Genomic DNA, 20,975 nt, shown 5'->3' with positions numbered 1-20,975 from the left:
TGCTCATACCAATAAGGATTCTGAATAAAGTACCTGTATTGACATTCTTATAAACTGGTATACTTCATTGCTTAATGTAAGTCTTCCATTGCTGTATTTCACCTGCATACAGTTTTAGTAACCTAATAATAAAATTATAATAATAGTAATAATAAGTAATTGCTGGAAGAGTATGTTCTAAGTTATTCTTATAAACCTACCCTTCACCACGAAGGCTTGATTTGCCATAAAAATGACGAGTTTCTGCTAAATCTGGCATTAATATCTTGCACTTTATGAATACGCTAAAGTCAGGATAAACCATTCAGTGCAAATCTCTAAAGCTTATGCATAGATGGAGGCTGCCGTCCAACACCCTAAAGCAAACTAAAGGTGAGACAGAAGCTGAACCAGATTTTCAAACGTATCGCTGAGTGAGGCAGGTAATCGTTCTTACAAAGGGGCAGGAAAGAGTGTGTTACTGGCTCAGTTATTCAATGTACTGCTCAATTTGAGTTTCATGCGCCATAAGTTATTTTTTCAACTTGATTCCTCCCTTATCATGTCAAGTTTCAGTTGTACTATTCTCTCTTTACAAAGAATCTTCTGGAAATCCTGCTTCTGGCAGAGAGTAGTGGGGGGAAGGTTTTGGCTGTGTAAACCACCTATACATGCTGCTGTGATGTTCGATGCATTACCAGTGATGTTTGGCGATGCATGCAGTGCATGGTCATGGGTGCATTTTGTTTCACCTTAATAGTCGATCTTTTATCACGTGGTCCTGAAAATGTTTTGACAGTATTCATTTTTCTGCAGTGCTGATAAGACACTTCTACACAGCTGGCTAATACCAGAATCTGTCCGTCCATCTTCCAACCATGTGGTCAGGGCCATACGTGAGCTCGAGCCTTAGAATGGGAATATAATCTCAAATATATTACTGAACTGTGTAAATTGTATCCATATATATAGTATTAATGTACGTCTATGGTACGAAGGTTGTACAGTGAATAACAGTGATCTCAGTTTTCCACCTGGCATTTCTCCAGGCCCCCAAAGACTTGCAGTTCAGGTTGTAGCATTGCCGGGTCACCCTTCAGGTAACATAGGAGTGGTCCCAGAGTGCCCATTGCTTAGGGGGTGCAAAATAACAACTGAAAACAATCACAATACCCCTGGTTGCATTCGGTAACATAATTTATTTACAACAGTTTTAATTTTTCACAACTTTTGTTGTGAGACTGGCACGAGCTAGCTAGTTAGGAGCCAGATACCCTGTGCTAATGAAATGTTTTTAATGTAAGTGAATTGACAAAATTTGTTTTCTGCTGCTGGGGGGGTGCTTGGGGGGCGGGATTGGCAGAACATCCAGGGACCGCCCTTGGATGTAGTTTGTGTGTAAGAGTTTGTGCCCCCGGATAGAAGCAGGGCTTTCTCAATAGAATATTGAACTACTTTGATGTGCTCACACATCTGATCACTGTGTTTTTATCCTGTACAGACATAAATGAGTGTTTGCAGCCCAGCCGATGTCAAAACGGGAACTGCATCAACACTCGTGGGAGTTACAGCTGCATCTGCAGGCAGGGGTATCTGCTGGATGCTTCTCACCGAATCTGTGTCTGTAAGTAAAGATCCTTCAACACGAAGAGCCAATGCATCGGCTGGCAGATTTTCCATGAGGATAACATAAGTCAAGAGGAATTTTTCACATGCGTTTCACACACTGCTCCTTAAATCTTTAACAAACTTCACCATGTAATATACATATCTGTTGTTAGAACTAACTTTTTACAATTAAATATTAATAGTGATTATATAAATAGTAATAAAAGATTTTTTCAGCTTTCTTATTTTATAAGATTTTCAGCTTGAAGCATGGGAACAGCATTCCTCACTGTGCAAAAGCTGATTATATTACCAGACTATAGACAATATTGAGTCTTAAAAGGCTTTTATTTTCAGACTAATGTGCACTCTATTGGTTTATTTTACCTGCATAAAAGGCTTCTGTATTTTACTGCAGCACTTACCACCGCATGCTGGTCTACTGCCCTCAGCATCCTCCCCAGCTCTCTAAGGGTTAGCCTCATACTAACATGCTATTGCTTGAATTACTGACTTTATTCAAAAGAGTTTAATCACTTTCTTGTGCTCAGAGGTAATCTGGATGATGTTTGCCTCCCTAACACACCCAGAGGATCTTGCTGATATTACTAACGCAGTGTATTGGAAAGTATCCGCACCTGAAAAAGGCCTTGAAGTGTTTCTTGTTTCCGATGTTAATTGTGGCTTTAGATGTTTACTATTTGAGTGTGTTCCTCTGCAATGAAAATAGTCATTATAAATTGCAATGTAATTACACTAATTACTATAATATTTTTGCAAGACTGTCAAGTCTGATAATATTTTTGTGATCATGTATGCATATTAATGTTACTGAGGGGACATGCACTATGGAATGATTACATACCAAATGGAATGATTACATACCAAATGTCAAAGATGGCCATCTGGATTTTTTTTTTTCTGAAATACATCTTAGGAAATGAATCTGTGTCTGTGCTATAAAAATATTGATATATCTAGTTGCTTCAGACCATAACGGAATACCAGAATAAATAATAATGGTTTATGACATTGCAAAATATATCTTCTTAAGACATTTAAACATTTATGTATGTCTACATTCACTGGCCACTTTATTAGGAACATCTGTACACCTGTTCATTCATGAAAAGGATTTTCAGCCAATCATACTGTATGACAGCAGCTCAATACAAAAATCCATCCATAGACAGGTTAAGAGCTTCAGTTAATGGACAGATCAAATATCATAATGAGGAAAAATCTGTGGCTTGACCATGACATGGATTTTGAATCCAGAGCTGGTGGTTTCATCGTTTCAGAAACGCAAGATCTCCTGTGATTGTCTTTAGAGTTGGCACAGAATGATGCAAAAAATAAACATCCAATGAGCAGTAGTTCTGAGAGCAGAAATGCCATGTTGATGAGAGAGGTCAGAGGAGAACGGCCAGACTGGTTCAAGCTCACAGGAAGGATACAGCAATTCGAACAACCAACAGTGGTGACCAGAAAAGCATCTCTGAATGCATAACATGTCAAACCACTTCAGGTTCCACTCCTGTCAGCTAAAAACAGGAAACCAAGGCTACAGTGGACACAGACTCACCAAAACTGCATAAGGGATAGTTGGAAAAACATCGTTTGATCTGATTTCTGCTGCAACATGCAGATGTTTGGGTCAGAAATATGTATGTGCAAATGAAAAAGCAATGAAGTAGGAAGCAACATTATATTGGAATGTTTACCATAGCTAGTTTATATTAAACAAAAATTCCTAACCTGACCTTAAGAAAGAATGAAATGTCTAGAGCACCTAACCTCAGAATATTATAGAATTAAGTAACTAAATCAGAATCATCACAGTCTTAAATTACCCCAACAATGTTTAATTTCTATGAGCTAAAATGGAAATTTATGTCAATCATATATCATAGCATATATTTTCCATATTCCCCTCATAAAACTACAGCAGAAAAGGTCATCTCAGAGGACAAAGGACAGTGCTACCGTTTACTGTCATCTGGCGTCTGTTCCTTGCCAATACTGAGGAATATTACCAAGCAAATTTGCTGTTGCAGTAGAGTAGGCAAGGCTTGGGGAAGGAACTGCGAGAAGTGCCCGTACTTTGGCTCAGGTAAAGTGTTGCGGAATTTTCATACTAATAGAGTGTTTTATAAAAACAATGTACTATATTTAGAGGTTAAACATGTTCATGTTTAAGCCTGAAAAACAAAACACACTTAACCATTTTGTTATTACTCTGGAAGAAGTTAGAGTATCAGAACACCTATATGTATATTATATTATTATTATTTATTTATTTACTTTTTAAATGACCATTTTCAGAATAATGACAGTCAAGCTGTGGACTTCCAATGAAACATTGAAACAGATGCCAGAACCTGACACTGTGTTTGCTTGTAGATGCTTTTAAGGAGACCTGTCCAGCAGGACCAGGCTACCATTATTCTCCCTTTGCACACCAGCCTAATCAAAAGGTGACTGAGCACCATGATACTGGGAGGACCATTCTGACTCCACAAAGGCATGCTCAACCCCCCAGTGATCGCAGCCTCACCCCCCAGAGAGTGCCTGAACCGCCATCTAATCCTGCAATACCAGGTTCCCAGACCAGGACCCAATCATCTGCTACTGACCTTTTCACCACTCAAAAAAGGACTGACCGATTGAGCAATGCTTCGACCACTACTCAGTCAACTCGAGTACTGACATGTGAGTATCTTCAGTCAACTTCTACTTCTGTACATTATTAGTATTCGTCTATCTTATAACTGCTAGTCAAGGATGAGGGGGTGCTTGGAAGCCATTCAAGAGAGCATAAGGCACAAGGTTGAGGGACACCCTGGACAGGATGCCAGTCAATTGTAGAGTACATACGCACACAAAATCCCAACCCGAGGGTAACTCACAGACACCCATTAGCTTAGCTGCAAGCAATCAACCAATAATATTACTATGAAGTTGGTTCATACCCGAGGGTCAGGGTTGTTGATTCAATTCCCACCCACGCTCTTCTCCTTTTGTTACATCCCCATTGTGTGTGTGAGAGTGTGTGTGTGTGCGTGTGTGTGTGTGTGTGGTGTCTACTGTAGGTATGCATTAAATTGTGGGGACCAAATGACCCCGCAATGTGATCAAAATTATTTTGACATTCTAGAGACCATTTTTCCTGTCCCCACAAGGAGAAATTGTATAAAAATGTATAAAAATCTGTGACTGCAATCAAAAAACTAAAAATGCTAAAAGTTATTTGGTTACTTATGGTTAAGGTTAGGGCTGGGTAGGGATTAAGGTTGTCATTGTTGGGATTAGGATTTTGACCACAGAAAAAAATTACGGTCCCCACAAAGATTTGAATACAAATGTGTGTGTGTGTGTGTGTGTGTGTGTGTGTGTGTGATGTGTGTGTGCCCTGCAGTGAACTGGAATCCTTGGGAAAAATATTCAGGCAAAATATTGGTTAATGCTTTACATTAACTGTACTTTCAGTTAATGCTAATCATCATACTCCAGTCAAAATGGCCTATTTGTGATGGAAAATGTAAGAACACAAAGCAACCTTAGATAATAATCAAACTTCTTAAACAGAGATGATGGTGATACATTAACTGCATGACAGTGACCTGATAATCTGTTGGATTTAATTTTTAACAGTTGAATCAATTTGTAGGACCTTTATCCTAATTCTGCTTTTGTGAAGCTAATATTGATGACAAATTTGTTGAGAATATTTGCCACTTACCATAACGGCACATGTATACAGTCGCCCTTCCATATGAGCAAATTTGACATTCGTGGTTTCGGTTATTCGCGAGTTATCCATGAATAATTAAATGGGAATATTTTTGGAGCTTGCCGAAATATGTTTTCTGGCTTCCTTTCTTTCTCAAATTCCCCCTTTCCCTGTTTCATGTACCAATCTGTACAAATGATGCAATAATGGATTGCCAAACACGCTTGTCAAGCATCTTAGGGGTGATTCTGTTGTGAAAGGCGCTATATAAAAATGTACTGCATTAAATTGAATTGAATATTTGTCATGTACAGTACCAGTCCTAGCCGATGTGACACCCTAGGGGAGCATCGCCGCTGGCGCCCCCTTTCTGAAGCAAAGTGAAATTGCCTGGCAGATCAGTCACAAGTCGCCCTAGGCGACCACCTGTGCTGCCCTTAGGGTTGACTGGCTCTGCTCATTAGTGGTGATTATCTTTTTCCTGTTTTTCCTTCTCTTCTCTTCTTCTTCTTCTCCCTTGGGCACTGGAGGACTTTGATCTTCTTGACGTGATAATGTCTATTTGAATTAGATACCGTTAATTGTGTCACGCACTTTCGGGGTGGGGCGCCAGGCAAACCAAAAATATCGTTTATTTAATAGGATTTGCTTCTTTAAAAAGCTTTTTATTATTTTGAAAATATAGTGTAAAATTGTATTACATTAACATAGTAAAAGTTTAAAATCTGCATTTTCCTCCTTCCCGTTTTACACTTTGGGGCACCCAGCCCCCCCCCCCCCCCCGCTTTGGAATGGACAGCACCCAAGAGTATTATTTTGGGTTGGGGGGATTGAGGTCTCCACCCATTTAAGTGGGTCCAGGGGATTATATTGGCTGCTTTTGATTATGGGGGGGCGGGGGGTAACAAGCACTTCATCCGCACTGTAATATACACCCCTGACGGCATCCCAAGCAGGGGCCTATATGGCCTCTGCCATGAACCTGTCATGATCACCAACATATGCTGATAACATGTTACAGCAGATGTTTAAATCCAAAGCTTATCCAGTTTTATTGTTAGGTAGGTGTGTTATTAGTTCCGTAAGGGTTATTGCAGTGTTACAACAGCCAATGCAATTAATAAAAAGAAAAAAATTAGGGCAGTCAATAAATACGGTGCATATAAAATAGAAAAGCGCTATAAACTTTTTATTGTGAATCTTGAATGGAGGTAAACAGCAGCACAAAACAGATGCTGTACTTGTAAATTTTGCAGTGGGAAAGGCTTTTGCACTGGGGAAGAGAGTCCTGCCCCCCAGCTGGGGCAATTAACACCTTGTTGGCCCTCTTTCTCTTCACAATGACCCTCCGGAATGGCACAGTCTTGGGGTTAAAAAAATACTTGCTTGTGTACTTCCCTGCAGACTTAAAAAAAACTATGATAAAACACAATAAACAATAAACAGCAAATAAACAGAATAGCGAGAACAATTACAAACACAGTATGCAATACACATACAATCTATACAGTATATATTAGGGTGGGGTGAAAAAAACCAAAATTTCCAATAGCATTTTCCAATAGTGTGGAAAAGTTGTCACTGGACCTCGTTATTAAACATGCAAAATATCTTTAAATAGGTTAATATTTTCAGGTTCCGCAACACGATTGAAGTTTTCACCTGTCACATCAATGGGCAATATACACTATCCATTATCTATACATTAAAAATATCAACCTATTTCAAAGATATTATGCACGTTTAATAACGAGGTCCATTGATTTTTTTTCACCTCACCCTAGTATATATACAATATACATGCAATTTGCAATATACATACGATAAACAGTAATATATAAATAGGACAACAAGGTGTTGAGGTTAAAGTGGCAGTGGGAATGCCCGCCTCCCCCCCCCCCCAAAATTATGCTAATTCAGTATGGATCTGGAGCACGAGGATAAACCTAATAAACTCACTTTATCATATGGATCAATTATTTCTTTGGTTATATTTATTTGTAACACTTGTATCCTTAACAGTGTTAGTCATATTAAATGATGAAATCTTTATTATCATAAAATGATTTTTAAATCTTAAAATTTCTTAAATCTTAATTTTTTAAAAATATTTCTTACATTTCATCCTTTCACAATGTGACTGTTGCATGAATGTCCAATGCGATGTCGCAATACACACTGTACCCAGCCCAGCAACCGGTTATCATTGTGTATTTAACAATCAGCATCATTGTGTATTCAACAATCAGTATCATTGTGTATTTAACAATCAGCATCATTGTGTATTTAATAATCAGTATCATTGTGTGTTTAATAATCAGTAGCCAGTCATCATGGTGTATTTAACATTCTAATTACTGTTGGGACGAATCTGTTCCTGGATCTTGAAGTACGGGTGCAGGTGGTACCTGATCACAAAGTCCACAGTGATGAGTATATGCTCAGTGTCGTGCTGAACGTGGGAGGGGCCACACCTAACATCTCGATAATGGGGGGGACACCAAGGGGCTGGGAGGTGGCAGATGGAACGCTGTCCACTGGCACACGGGGTATCACTGACAAAAGTCTTTAATGACAGTGCTCTTCCCTGGCTAATGGAAGTGGTCCAAGATTTGTTCTCTGCATTGAGTGCCCCAGATACCCAGAGATGGGGTGGGAGGGGCTCAGCTTCATGATCACCTCCACCTGGAACTGTGGTACCACCAGCAGGTCCCTCTTTTCAGCTTGTTAAAGGGACAAGTAGCACAGGACCCCTCCCCAGACGAAGAAGCTATCATGGAGACAGCCAAGTATCCCCTGCTCGCCCCTAACCTCCAGGACTTGTCCCCAGGCAGTCATGCTGCCATTGCATATTGGCCAAGGACCCTAAACATGACATCTGCCAGAGAAGGTCAGCAAAGAGGATATCAACAGCGGAAAGGGCCACACCTTCCCAGTCTGTCCCTTTGTTCATGTCTCGGGCCAGCAGGGCCGGCTATTAGGAGCTTGCAGATGGTCAGAGGTCCCAACACGGACATGACAGCCAAGGTTCCTCCACATTTTGGGGACTCGCCATAGCAGTAGTGTCACTGGTATGTCAAGTACTTCCCTGACTGTGACAGGCCACTCTCCTTGCAGGGCCCAAGATGTGCACTGTGGCAGTGGGGACGGTCTTCATATCACATGTATATCGATAAAGGGCCAGGGTCCCTAACCCTCCCCCTGGAGATATACCACCCTGCAGAGCTTAGGTACAGCCCTAATTTAACACACCTGATACAGATAATCAGGCCCTTCTGTAGCATGTTAGCATAGCTGGCTCTAATGACCTGATTATCTGTATCAGGGGTGTTAAATGAGGGATGAACCTCCACTCTGCAGGGTGGAAGATCTCCAGGAGACTCCAGCACTAGTGGATCACACAGCTAGGCAGCCGGAATTTGCCAGAACACACACTGGGGCCTGAAAGTAAGGGCTTATCCCACAGCAAGTGGTGCCATTGGAGAACTTGAGGCTTCTTACAGAGGTCAGTTTTTATACAATATTCACACAATATTGATATTATTGATACATTAGCAGGAAACACATCGTGCCACACAGGAAATTTGTTTTAATTGTTGGTTGTGTGAGTGTGTGTGTGTCCGGTCATGGGTTGGCGACCTGGGCTGGGTCATTCTCAGGACCCCTTCAACACTGCATAGGAAAGCGGGTACAGAAAATGGATGGAATGAATGTTCTGAACTTTATTGCAATATCAATTTGTCAGAGTGAGATGGGACATATTTCTCTTAGACAGGAAGAGGAGGAATCCGGATTCAGGGAGAGGGACACAGGTTTTAGATCATGCTCGGTAAAGTCTGTGCTTTTTACCATATAGAAATAGTTTCATTTTCCTTAAACTAAAGACTGCATTATAAGTTTTCATATAAAGTAAAGCACACTGTGTATCTCTCATCAGGGCAGTTTCAGCTCATTGTTTGATCAAAGCCACAGCGTTAAATATTTCATGGATGGTTACGTGACTGTACTACATGGAGTGGAATTAACACTAACGAACCCAGTGTACACCAAAGCAGGTTCATCTTAATAAGCTTTGTGGAGAAATGTCCAAAACGCATCCATCATCATCATCATCATCATCATCAATGCATGTGGTCCCTTTCGGGCATAGGCCACTAACGAGATCTCTCCAGGCATCTCAATCCTGGGCCAGTCATTCCAGTTGTTGCCAGGAGAGTCCCATTCTCTTGATACCCGTCTCCAGGTCACAATGCCAAGTGTTTCTTGGTCGTCCTATTTTCCTTTTTCCCCTGTGGCTTCCAGGTGAGGGTTTGCCTTGCTGTACTGGATGTAAACGGATTTATAACAGATTCAGGTTAATTATAAGCAAATTATTTAATATGGCCAAATGTGACATTTGCAGTGCCATTTCAGTCTCTGAGCCAGATGGAATTTCACTAGGTCAGATTAATCATGTAATTAAAATGTGAACTCAAAGAGCTAATCGCACAGAGTAAGTAAATTTACAGATACATGCTCCTGGTGCAGACTGTGAGATTGGAAAGTGATGTACACCTTGTGACATTTTAGTGTAGCGAGAAGTACCTTTCAGAATGGGAAATGCTGCTTATATGCTCAGTGAGGAAAAAAAATAATTAAAAAGTTAATTGAAAATGCCATACTCTTTTAGCATTCTGTTTCCATCGAATTAGAATTAGAATTTGAATTAGAATTAGAATCTACTTTTTTATTTCAGTGAAAGATGTGGAAATGTAAATGTTAGTTTATAAATAATATTGCATAAGCAATTTTGCATGCTGCTTTTTTAGCCTACGCCTAAAGGCAAATCATCTATCAACCTAACAGACAGGACATTTCATTTGTGAGAACAATTCAGCCAGTTGCAATGACACGGCATGCGGCTCTGTCAAGCGCAGCTGCCAGCTACCTTAAAAAGAGCACTTCGACTGTCCCTATGCAATGATAAGGCCTTCATTTTCTTTCTTCGCCTGACAGTTCATGCACAATCTTGAAGTGTGCTTTGGTTCATTATCTGAAGAATGGAACACTCCCCAATCAGGCATAATGCAGCTGGAATGACATGTCTTTGAAGTATGCTATGATAGCCATGCTAGTTAAATTGCCATGAATGTGGAAAAAATCAACTCTGACAATAACAAAGTTACCCCACACCATGACAGTCGCTCTTTTATGTTTGACAGTGGGTAACCCCACCCTCTCTGCATTTTACATGGAGGCTGGACATCCACATTTTCAGTTTAAGCAGAAAATATACACATCTATCCATCACCTAACCACTTATCCCAGTTAGGGTCATTGGGGGCGTAGAGCCTGTCACAGGCAACATGCACACGGCTGGAGTGCACCCTGGACAGGACGCCAGTAAAATATTTCAATGTCAATGTATGTTTTTAATTAACGTTGTGTAAGTCATTCTGTGTTGCTTTTTTAGCTTCTACTCAAAGGCAAAGCATCCATCAAGCTAACAGACAGGAGATTTCATCAGTGAGGCCTGTTCAGCCAGCAGCAGTGACACCTCGTCCAGCTCAGCCAAGACCAGGTACCAGCCACCTCAGCAAGAGCAGTTACAATATTTATATACTGTGCTATCAGAAAGTAAATATTAAGCAAAGGTAGTATGTAGGAGTAATGGGTAATGCTTTGCATTAACTGCACTTTCATAATGCCTTTATAATGCATTCATAGAACATTCATAATCATACAATTGTATAATGCTTATTGTTAATATATATTAAAGCTGTTACGGGATGATAGGCTGTTTAGGTACACTTACATGCTGCTTAGGAATGCATTATGAATGAGCTATGTATGCATTATGAATGCACTGAATGTATAATGAATGCATTATGAAGGTGTAGTTAATGCAAAGCATTACCAAATCAGGTTATGGCAACACATGGTTATGTTGTGTTTTCTCAAAATGGAGTCCTGGATCAGAAGCTGCTTTCAATACTGTATTTTTGATATATGGATCAAAATAATGGCACATAAATGTTATATAATCGTAAAAAAAAATTCTTAAACCTAAAATTATCAAATGCTATTGAAATTTTTGAGAGTCAAAAGCATAGATGGTGAAAGTCTTATTTTTAATTCATGCTGTTATTTTTATTAAAGCACAAAGCTGCAGTTTACAGCTTTACGGCATCATATTAAATGCTATAAGTGTTTTCATTTGATGTGCCCATCATGGCCATAGGTAATTCACTATGGCTGGCCTCATGAAAACCTTTGACTCCTCCAAAGAAATTTAAGTGTCATAAAACCTTCACTAAATCAATCTGTACTTTGCAAAGAAAACAAAAGAAGTTAATACATTGCATCGCAGTCATTACAGGCATCATGAAAGGCCAGGTCAAGACCAACCCCATCTTGGCAATTTTGTGTTTCATAATAAAGCCTACATCAAAACAAATGTCTGTCACATATAAGCAGTTTATCCTTTGGAGAAGAATATGGTCCTCACAGAAGCTGTTGCGTCTGGATGTTAAGTTTGTCATCCTGATACCTATACAAAGAAAATTTGTGTATCGCACAATGTATTAGCTGTGGGCATTGATAACAAAATGTCTACTTCAGTTGTCCAAAGACATGATGTCTAATATTGAAATTGATATATTATATGTCCTCCATCCTGGAGAAATATCTGCCACTACTTTTCCTGGTATATATTTTTTTGTTGTTTTTGTTATAGTCCATTAAAAGTAAAATGACTAGCAAAATAACCTGCTCCACACCAGTGTTACAACAGGGATTACACTTGGTTTTAAAATGCATCATGGACAATCGGCTCAGAAGTGGACTGAGATAAATACAAGTGTAAACGACCACCAAGACGTACTGTGATCCGATCACCCAAACCACTTGCCGATGTGGTCTGGGACGCATTTGGCCACATAAGGAAGTTACAATAACTGACCTTCTAGCAGAAGTGACCCAGGCAGTAACGAAATCTGAACACAAGTAGTCAGCCGGACACCCAGGAGACACAGCAGAGACACCAATGTAAACAACGATGGGCCCTGGATAAACTACTTATGATCCAAGCACATATTAAAACCAAGTGTAAACAGGGCCAGTGTTACAGTATGCATAACATGTTTATAAGACTAAGCATGTGGGGATGCGATCATCCTTGGCTGGGGAAAAGGTAAACTCAGCTTGCATATTCCTTTTTCTTAAATTCTACATATAGGATTTACCAAGATGTGCATGTTTTCCCCTGGAATAACAGCCATTTTTCCCTTCCCCCAGCTCATTTTGGCCTGTCTCCACTCCCATCCTGAAATAACATTCCTTTTCCTTCCACACATTTGATTTGTATCCTACGCTCTGTGTTGATGAGTGACATATGACATTTTAATATCAGCAAAGGAAATGCTGAAATGCTGCATTTTCTAATCAAATTACATTGAGACCAGTGTAAAAGTGACCCTAACTGTAATCGATGGAAGTTTTCAGTTTACACAGATCTTCCCTTTAAAACGAAGACTCAGATCTGGTACAGTGGTACCTCAGTTCTCGAACTCATTAGAACTCGAATTTCTTAAAAGTCGAACCAACCAGTTCGAAAAAAAAAAATTTAGAGCTCGATCTGAATCTCAGAAGTCAAACCGTGAAAGCCGACCTAAGATAACTTGTACGCATGGGGAAATGAGTCACGTCGCACATCTCTCAGCGGAAACAAAGGGTAACGCTTCAGTCTCAGCCTCGCATTAGCTGTGATAGCATCGTGCCTGTTTACACTAACTGAATACATATATTTAGACAGTAAAAACACATTTAGACAATGATAGACAGTAACAGTAATTATTATTATATAATAAAATACATTTACAAATAAAGATTTCTTATTAATTATTTTAATATTAATAATAAACCATTAATACATTTAATTATAATAATATTGTCCTGCCGAGCGGGGACGGACTGGAGACAAAGATTCAGACATCAAGGTATCCGGGAATACGGGGTTTAATTACAGGTAAGGCAGGCAAAACGCAGACGGACAATACAATGACCGGACTGGGGAAACAAACTGAAACTCGGACGAAATACAGAGGACTAATGACAACAACCAGAAACAGCTGATCACACGGGGATTCCACACGGGGTTAACGAGGGGGCGTGGCACACGGAAGGAGCGGACGATCGGGGCAGGACACATTGTTTGGATGCATTTATTTTCTTGCTTTACAAATTACTGTTTTGATAAATGTGCTTAGATGTGGTTAGTACAGTATATGCTCTTCTTGTTTTATCCAGTTCATTTTGTGTTTAAATGCTAAAAAAAAACATATTTAGGTGTATTTTTTGGGGCCGGGAACCAATTAATTGGTTTTCCATTATTTCTTATGGGGAAAATTTGATCACAACTCGAACTTTTTAGGATTCAATCCGGAGTTCTGAACGGATTATATTCGAGTTCTGAGGTACCACTGAATTGTGTTTTGATTTTAATTGAACCGCCTCTGAACTTTAAAAGAATGCAGAATGTAACAGTTGCCGATGCCCAGAAAATATGCCCCTCTCAGGCATGGTCTAACTTCTCTGGGGGCCCAAGGCTGACATGGGTAGGGCCCCCTAAGTGGGCCATTCAAGCTATTTTTGAAACAGATACAGAAACAAGAGGGAATTAAAAATGATGGAACATCAATAATATGCTAATCGAAGCACTGGGTGCCAGTAGTAAAACTTTGAGTGCAACCCTAGTGTGTGGGGCCCAGGATTGTTCATCCCTCTCAGTGTATCTCTTCATTGTAGGGAATATTGTTACATTGTTGCACTCAAGCTTCTATATTAATCTATCCACTACATATGGAAGGCTGGCTTGCATCTCAGGTAACAAAGGACACTAGTATAATTGTAATCTGTCATTTCTTTAAAACTAGCTAAACATTTTTTTTTCACTTGTTCAGATGTTTTATTGTACAGTACTTACATTCAGATAGTCTTAATGAGTAACTGTGAATTTTAATTTCGTAGGATTTCAGGGGTGTGATTCCAATCCCCAGTTATGTGGACCAGGGCGCTGTGTTGATCTACCTGGTGAGAGGTACACCTGCATTTGTAACTCAGGATACCAGCTCAACCTACAGAGGACAAGGTGTTTTGGTGAGGCCAGTCTACGGTTTTCTGTCAGAAACTGTATGCTTTCAAATAGTTTGTTTTAAATTTACTCTCTTTTTTATTCCAACTTAAATGTTTGGCTTGACTAATATAATTCTATTTAGATTTAGTGGAATATTACAATTTCTCACCGATAACTTGATAGGTACATAGTTCAGGGTGGAAAAAAAGACAGGTTTTCAATTGAGTGAAGTTGAATAAGTGCTTTATGAGTATGTATAATAAAAGAGGAATTATCATAAACAGTGCCAGTGTGCTTTGTCATTTCTGTAACCTTTTAAAACTCTCTTGGCCACAGCATATGTGGGCTGTTCTGTTATTTTTTGGAATAATATGATTTAAGTTAGTCAAAAACATAGAGATAAATGCTTCGTCAAGCTTCTTAGCATATTTGTAGCAGGTGCTCATTTCAAGACATTGAGCCCTGAATGTGTCCCGCTGGTGGGGAAGCCCCACAGTACATACTGCAAACATGGATTGTGGCTATTAAATGGACAATGTTCAGTAACAACACAATAGGCTTAGAATGCTAATATTGTTACATTGATACATTTTTGCACTCAACCAGTAACTACTTCCACTATAAGTACAGGGAAATGTCTTTAACTTCTGTTATGAAAACAATGAGGTTTTCAGATAACAGGTTACATCTCCATCTTCCATCTTGTCTCAGATATTGATGAGTGTCGAAGAACCCCCAGTCCCTGTGACAATGGCTACTGTGAGAACGCCCCAGGCAGTTTCCGCTGTGTCTGCTTCACTGGTTATGAACTTCGGGGCAACACCTGCATAGGTAATAATTATTAAAATTGAATATTTTATAAATGATTATTAAAATTCTATAATTGCCGTATTATCTGGAAGCAGGACATGTCACACTAGTAACCTTAAGGGTGCTGGTATCATTTGTTGTAGTTCCTTTGTGCAGGTTACTAAGCAACCATAAAATAGATTGAAAGAATAAAAAGTTGAAAAAATGAAAAGAAAAAAAATTGACTTTAAGTATCAGCTAAAAAATATTAAATGGTTATAATTATTTTATAATGCAGGATAACAGCAATCTTGCTTAACCTGGTCAGTCAGCATAGGCCTGTAGGCTTTGGTACACACAGGATGGTCCATCACAGTCCACATACAGGATCATGAACTTTCAGCAATTTATAGACACCAGTTTCAGTGCCTCCATGTCTGTGGACTGTGGGAGGAAACACACGTGACTCTGCACACACAAGCTGCTACCCAGTGAGACGCCACACCAGCCTGACTTTAGACAAAAAGGTGAAAAAAGCATTTACAGTATGTACACTTAGTGTGTACTCTTTGTTTGTGTTGTGTCTGTGTTTGTTTCAGATATTAATGAATGTAAGAATGACCTGCAGTGTCCCGGTCAAGAGTGTGTAAATACAAAAGGCTCCTTTAGGTGTGTTCCATGCAGACCAGGATTTGAACTGAAGAACCAGCAATGCCAGGGTAATTTCTCGCCTCCTCAATAGTATTTGTAGGTAGATTTCCTAAGGATGAGTATGAATGTAAAGCCGTTTCCTTTCTCACAGACGTTGATGAGTGTCTGCAGAATCCCAGCCCTTGTGTTAACAGTCAATGTGAGAATAGCCCAGGCAGTTACCAGTGTGTCTGTTCCAGTGGTAGGACCTCAAACCAATGCAGCTCATTCATGCCCCTCTGACTAGCCAGCAATGACATTCACAAACATTTCTTTTTAATTATTCTTGTTTAATCATGTGCTTTTGTCTACTGAACAAATGGGTATATACAGTATCAACCAAAGATGTATCACTGTTCTGAAGACAGAGATCAGGATGCAGGATGATATCGGCACGACATCGGTATCGGCCGATAAAAGCTTAAAAAATTCATCGTTAGCACTGGCCAATATGAAAACTTCTGGCAATGAGCCTGACGATATGACGACCTATTAACGAAACGACACTGAATGTGTCTTATGACCACCAACAAGAAGCTTAAACATGTCGGCTGTATGGAAGTGCAGTAACCCCTCCACACTTGCCAGGGTTAGGGGCAGAAGATGACTGCAAATGTGAAAATTAATAAATTGTACTTGGGCACCCCTAATCTCAACCATGTAACAGTCTGTTAGAATGACTGATAACATAAGAAGTCTATTTATTACCAATTTCTGAACAAAAAGTATGGTACTGTCAGTGTTTGGGAGTAGCTAACTACAATTAGTAGCTCAATTAACTTACTAACTGGTTCTTGGACAGATTATCAAAATCTTTTTTTTTTTGTAAGCCTTCTAATTTTCACACAGCAATTATGAAGTACTCTTGGTTTGCACCATACAAAGAAACTTTTTTGAAACGTTATTGTGATGTGACGTCACATTGCTAAAAAATATATAGATTCTCATATTACTTTTAACATCATGTTTCACGTATTTTTATTAATTTGATTTAAGAGCATCCTACAGCACAAATATTAAATATTACCAGATGAAATAGCTTCAGTGTAGTTAGCTACTGTTCTCTATAGTTTTTTGCGGAGCTAACTGCTATATTAAAACAGTAACTTGGCTGTGGCATTTAATCAAAAGTAGCTTGAAAAGCTACTGTTTAAAAGTATCTTCCCCAACACTGGGTAGTGTACACTTTGCATGTGAAATTGCTGTGTCATTTCTTATCTAGACCTTTTTATATAATACACTACTCATCTCCATTATGCCACGGTATGTGCAAAGTTACTACTGCATGCAATAGGAGCACTACATTTGAGACCCGTTATTAAAAATGCAAAATTACTGGAACCCTGAAGTTTAACAGTTACTGCAAGAATCTGTCACAATGACAGCTGACACGTGAGTGAGGCTGGTTACTGAGACAAAGATGTGCGGCTTACCCAAGCCAAGACTTTTTATATTAAAGATATAGCAGGCCCTTACACAAAAATATTTATATGTTGTATGATTTTATGTGATCCCCCAGTTCATTTTCGGTATTTTTTGTAGTTTACGCTTCGTCTGTGAGTTTCTGCAAACTTTCAGCACGTTCCAAAAATAATCCCATTTAATTGTTCAATGACAACTGGCAAATAATTGAAACCACAAATTTGAAGGGGTTACTGTACTTTGAAGTCTGAAGCGTGAAACAGATAAAATTGTTATTTGCAATGCTTGTAAAGCACCAGTGGTGAGTGGAGCAGTAAAACAACATTCAGTTAACATTACCAATTTAATTGCGCATCATAAGAGTCCTCATCCTGAACAGCACAAAGACTTAAAAATACGTGCATACTGTATATTGGTAACGGATTTGGCCAAAATGACTTTGAAAGTATTGGGATATTAAATATCGGCAAAAATACAATACCATGCGTGCCTTACCTGAACAAATTGTACATCATATGCTGAAATGGGTGCCAGTAATGTTCACCAGTACTGTTTATTCAGGGTTCTCAATTTGTCTTTAACTTCTGTGATGATCTTGTCTCAGATATTGATGAGTGTCGAAGAACCCCCAGTCCCTGTGACAATGGCTACTGTCAGAACGTCCCAGGCAGTTTCCGCTGTCGGTGTTTCACGGGTTATGAACTTCGGGGCAACACATGCTTAGGTAAGCATTATTAAAATTGTTTCTTTAATAACTGATTATTAAAATTCTTATAATTGCCGTATTATCTGGAAACAGGACATGTCAAACTAGTAACCTTAAGGGTGCTGGTATCATTTGTTGTAGTTCCTTTGTACAGGTTACTAAGCAACCATAAAATAGGATAAAAAATTAAAAGAAAGAAAATTGACTCTAAGTTCTTATCCTGGTCAGTCAGCATAGGCCTGTAGGTTTTGGTACACACAGGATGGTCCATCACAGTCCACATACAGGATCATGAACTTTCAGCAATTTATAGACACTAGTTTCACTGCCACCATGTCTGTGGACTGTGGGAGGAAACACACGTGACTCTGCACACACAAGCTGCTACCCAGTGAGACGCCACACCAGCCTGACTTTAGACAAAAAGGTGAAAAAAGCATTTACAGTATGTACACTTAGTGTGTACTCTTTGTTTTATGTTGTGTCTGTGTTTGTTTCAGATATTAATGAGTGTAAGAATGACCTGCAGTGTCCCGGTCAAGAGTGTGTAAATACAAAAGGCTCCTTTAGGTGTGTTCCATGCAGACCAGGATTTGAACTGAAGAACCAGCAATGCCAGGGTAATTTCTCGCCTCCTCAATAGTATTTGTAGGTAGATTTCCTAAGGATGAGTATGAATGTAAAGCCGTTTCCTTTCTCACAGATGTTGATGAGTGTCAGCAGAATCCCAGCCCTTGTATTAGTAGTGTGTGTCAGAATGTAAGCAAGCGATTATTAATGTGTGTGTTACAGTGGGTTGAACCCAAACCAATGCAACTTGGCCGTCCCACTCTGACTAACGAGAAAGACCATTTACACACATTTCCTTTAACTATTCTTGTCTAATCCTGTGCTCTTGTGTATCAAACAAATGGGCATATATCAATCAGAGCTGTTTCACTGTCCTGAAGATATATAAGAAGATATTGTACATCATATGCCAAAAAGGGTACCAAGGTAGTGTGTGGTTACAGTGAACTAAGCCTATGTGTACCTGATCAGAAGGTTGCTGGTTCAAGTCTGGCAGTGACAGAACAGTCACATGTCTGTGGGCCCTTGAGCAAGGTCCTTAACCCCGAGCTCTTCGGGTGCCGCAAGGTGGCTGCCCTTTGCTGTGATTCCCAAGCTTGTGTCCACCAGTATGGAGAGAAAGATGGGCGAAGTGAAAAGAGAAATTCCTCATTGGGACTAATAAAGTATCACTATTCTATTCTAATAAGCTTGACCAGTACTGTGTATAGAGGGTTCTCAGTTTATCTGAGAGCTATGCTACTGCCCGTTTCAGGCTTTCAATCTTTACATTTTAGGACTAATGACACACTTGAACTAATGAACTAAGATCTATTTTTTCTCATCGAAATACCATAACTATTTAGCCCCAATAATTTAGTTTTGCCATATTTACAGACAACATGTGGTTTTTGAGAAGGTGCCAATCTTAAGATGCTAGCTTGCCTTAACGACTTCCTGCTATCTCATTTAGAAATCTTTTTGGATTTGTTCTTGAATAATCTCAGTTAATGTGTAGGAGAATTTAACATCTGTTCTCTACCTGTCAGTGAAGGCAAACTGCACGTCTTATTCAGCTTCTTAGTATTCTTGTATCAGGCTCTCCTTTCCTGATATTCAGCCATGTACGTGTTCATCTAGTAATAAGCATGTCTGCAACGCAATGAGAAAAAGGGAAGCCCCACAGTACATACTGCAAACGTGGATTGTAGCTGTTAAATGGACAATGTTCAATAACAATACGATAGGTTTAGAATGCTAATATTGTTACATTGTTACATTTTTGGTTCTCAATCAATAACTACTTTCATCATCAGTACAGGAAAATGTCTGTAACTTCTATGATGAAAACAATGAGATTTTGAGATAACAGGTTACATGTCCATCTTCCATCTTGTCTCAGATATTGATGAGTGTCGAAGAACCCCCAGTCCCTGTGAAAATGGCTACTGTGAGAACGTCCCAGGCAGTTTCCGCTGTCAGTGTTTCACTGGTTATGAACTTCGGGGCAATATCTGCATAGGTAAGAATCATTAAAATTGATTTTTTAATAACTGATCATTAAAATTCTATAATTGCCGTATTATCTGGAAGCAGGACATGTCAAACTATTAACCTTAAGGGTGCTGGTATCATTTGTTGTAGTTCCTTTGTGCAGGTTACTAAGCAACCATAAAATAGATTGAAAGAATAAAAAGAAAAAAGTGACTAAGTTCTTATCCTGGTTGGTCAGTATAGACCACTAGGCTTTGGTACACACAGGATGGTCCGTCACAGTACACATACAGGCACACAAACTTTTGCCAATTTAGAGATACCAGTTTCACTGACTGAAGAATTTAACATCTGTTCTCTACCTGTCAGTGAAGACAAACTGCACGTCTTATCAAACTTCTTAGTGTATCTGTAGCAGGTTCTCCTTTCCTGATATTCAGCCATGTATGTGTCCATCTGGTAGTAAACTTGACTGAAAGGCGATGAGAGAAAGGGAAGCCCCACAGTACATACTGCAAACGGAATTTGGCTGTTAAATGGACAATGTTCAATAACAACGCAATAGGTTTAGAATGCTAATATTGTTACATTGTTACATTTTTGGTTCTCAACCAGTAACTACTTTCACCATCAGTACAGGAAAATGTCTTTAACTTCTGTGATGAAAACAATGAGATTTTGTGATAGCAGGTTACATCTTCATATTTCCATCTTGTTTCAGATATTGATGAGTGTCGAAGAACCCCCAGTCCCTGTGAGAATGGCTACTGTGAGAACGTCCCAGGCAGTTTCCGCTGTCGGTGTTTCACGGGATTCGAGCTTCAGGGCAACACCTGCACAGGTAAGAATTATTAAAACTGAACACTTAATAACTGATTATTAAAATTCTATAA

General features: G+C 39.3%; 1 protein-coding gene across 5 annotated transcripts in view; it reads left to right on the top strand.

Annotated features, from left to right (window-relative positions):
• The window catches only part of ltbp4 (latent transforming growth factor beta binding protein 4), a 69,069-nt gene that overhangs the window by 21,812 nt on the left and 26,282 nt on the right, over nt 1-20,975 (top strand). For 4 of the 5 annotated variants that reach the window (XM_072701471.1, XM_072701472.1, XM_072701470.1 and 1 more), the window contains 11 exons: nt 1,481-1,603; nt 3,536-3,700; nt 3,991-4,299; nt 10,773-10,880; nt 14,327-14,455; nt 15,144-15,263; nt 15,821-15,940; nt 17,938-18,057; nt 18,540-18,659; nt 19,991-20,110; nt 20,804-20,923. In XM_072701471.1, the coding sequence (XP_072557572.1) occupies nt 1,481-1,603; nt 3,536-3,700; nt 3,991-4,299; nt 10,773-10,880; nt 14,327-14,455; nt 15,144-15,263; nt 15,821-15,940; nt 17,938-18,057; nt 18,540-18,659; nt 19,991-20,110; nt 20,804-20,923 (1,554 nt within the window). The remainder of the gene's footprint in view (nt 1-1,480; nt 1,604-3,535; nt 3,701-3,990; nt 4,300-10,772; nt 10,881-14,326; nt 14,456-15,143; nt 15,264-15,820; nt 15,941-17,937; nt 18,058-18,539; nt 18,660-19,990; nt 20,111-20,803; nt 20,924-20,975) is intronic. The other variant, XM_072701473.1, reaches the window with a different exon arrangement.

This window comes from Paramormyrops kingsleyae, chromosome 17 (assembly GCF_048594095.1).
Source record: "Paramormyrops kingsleyae isolate MSU_618 chromosome 17, PKINGS_0.4, whole genome shotgun sequence".
Classification (NCBI taxonomy): domain Eukaryota; kingdom Metazoa; phylum Chordata; class Actinopteri; order Osteoglossiformes; family Mormyridae; genus Paramormyrops; species Paramormyrops kingsleyae.
The sequence above is the reverse complement of the archived record's forward strand: the minus strand, read 5'-3'. Positions and strand labels throughout refer to the sequence as shown.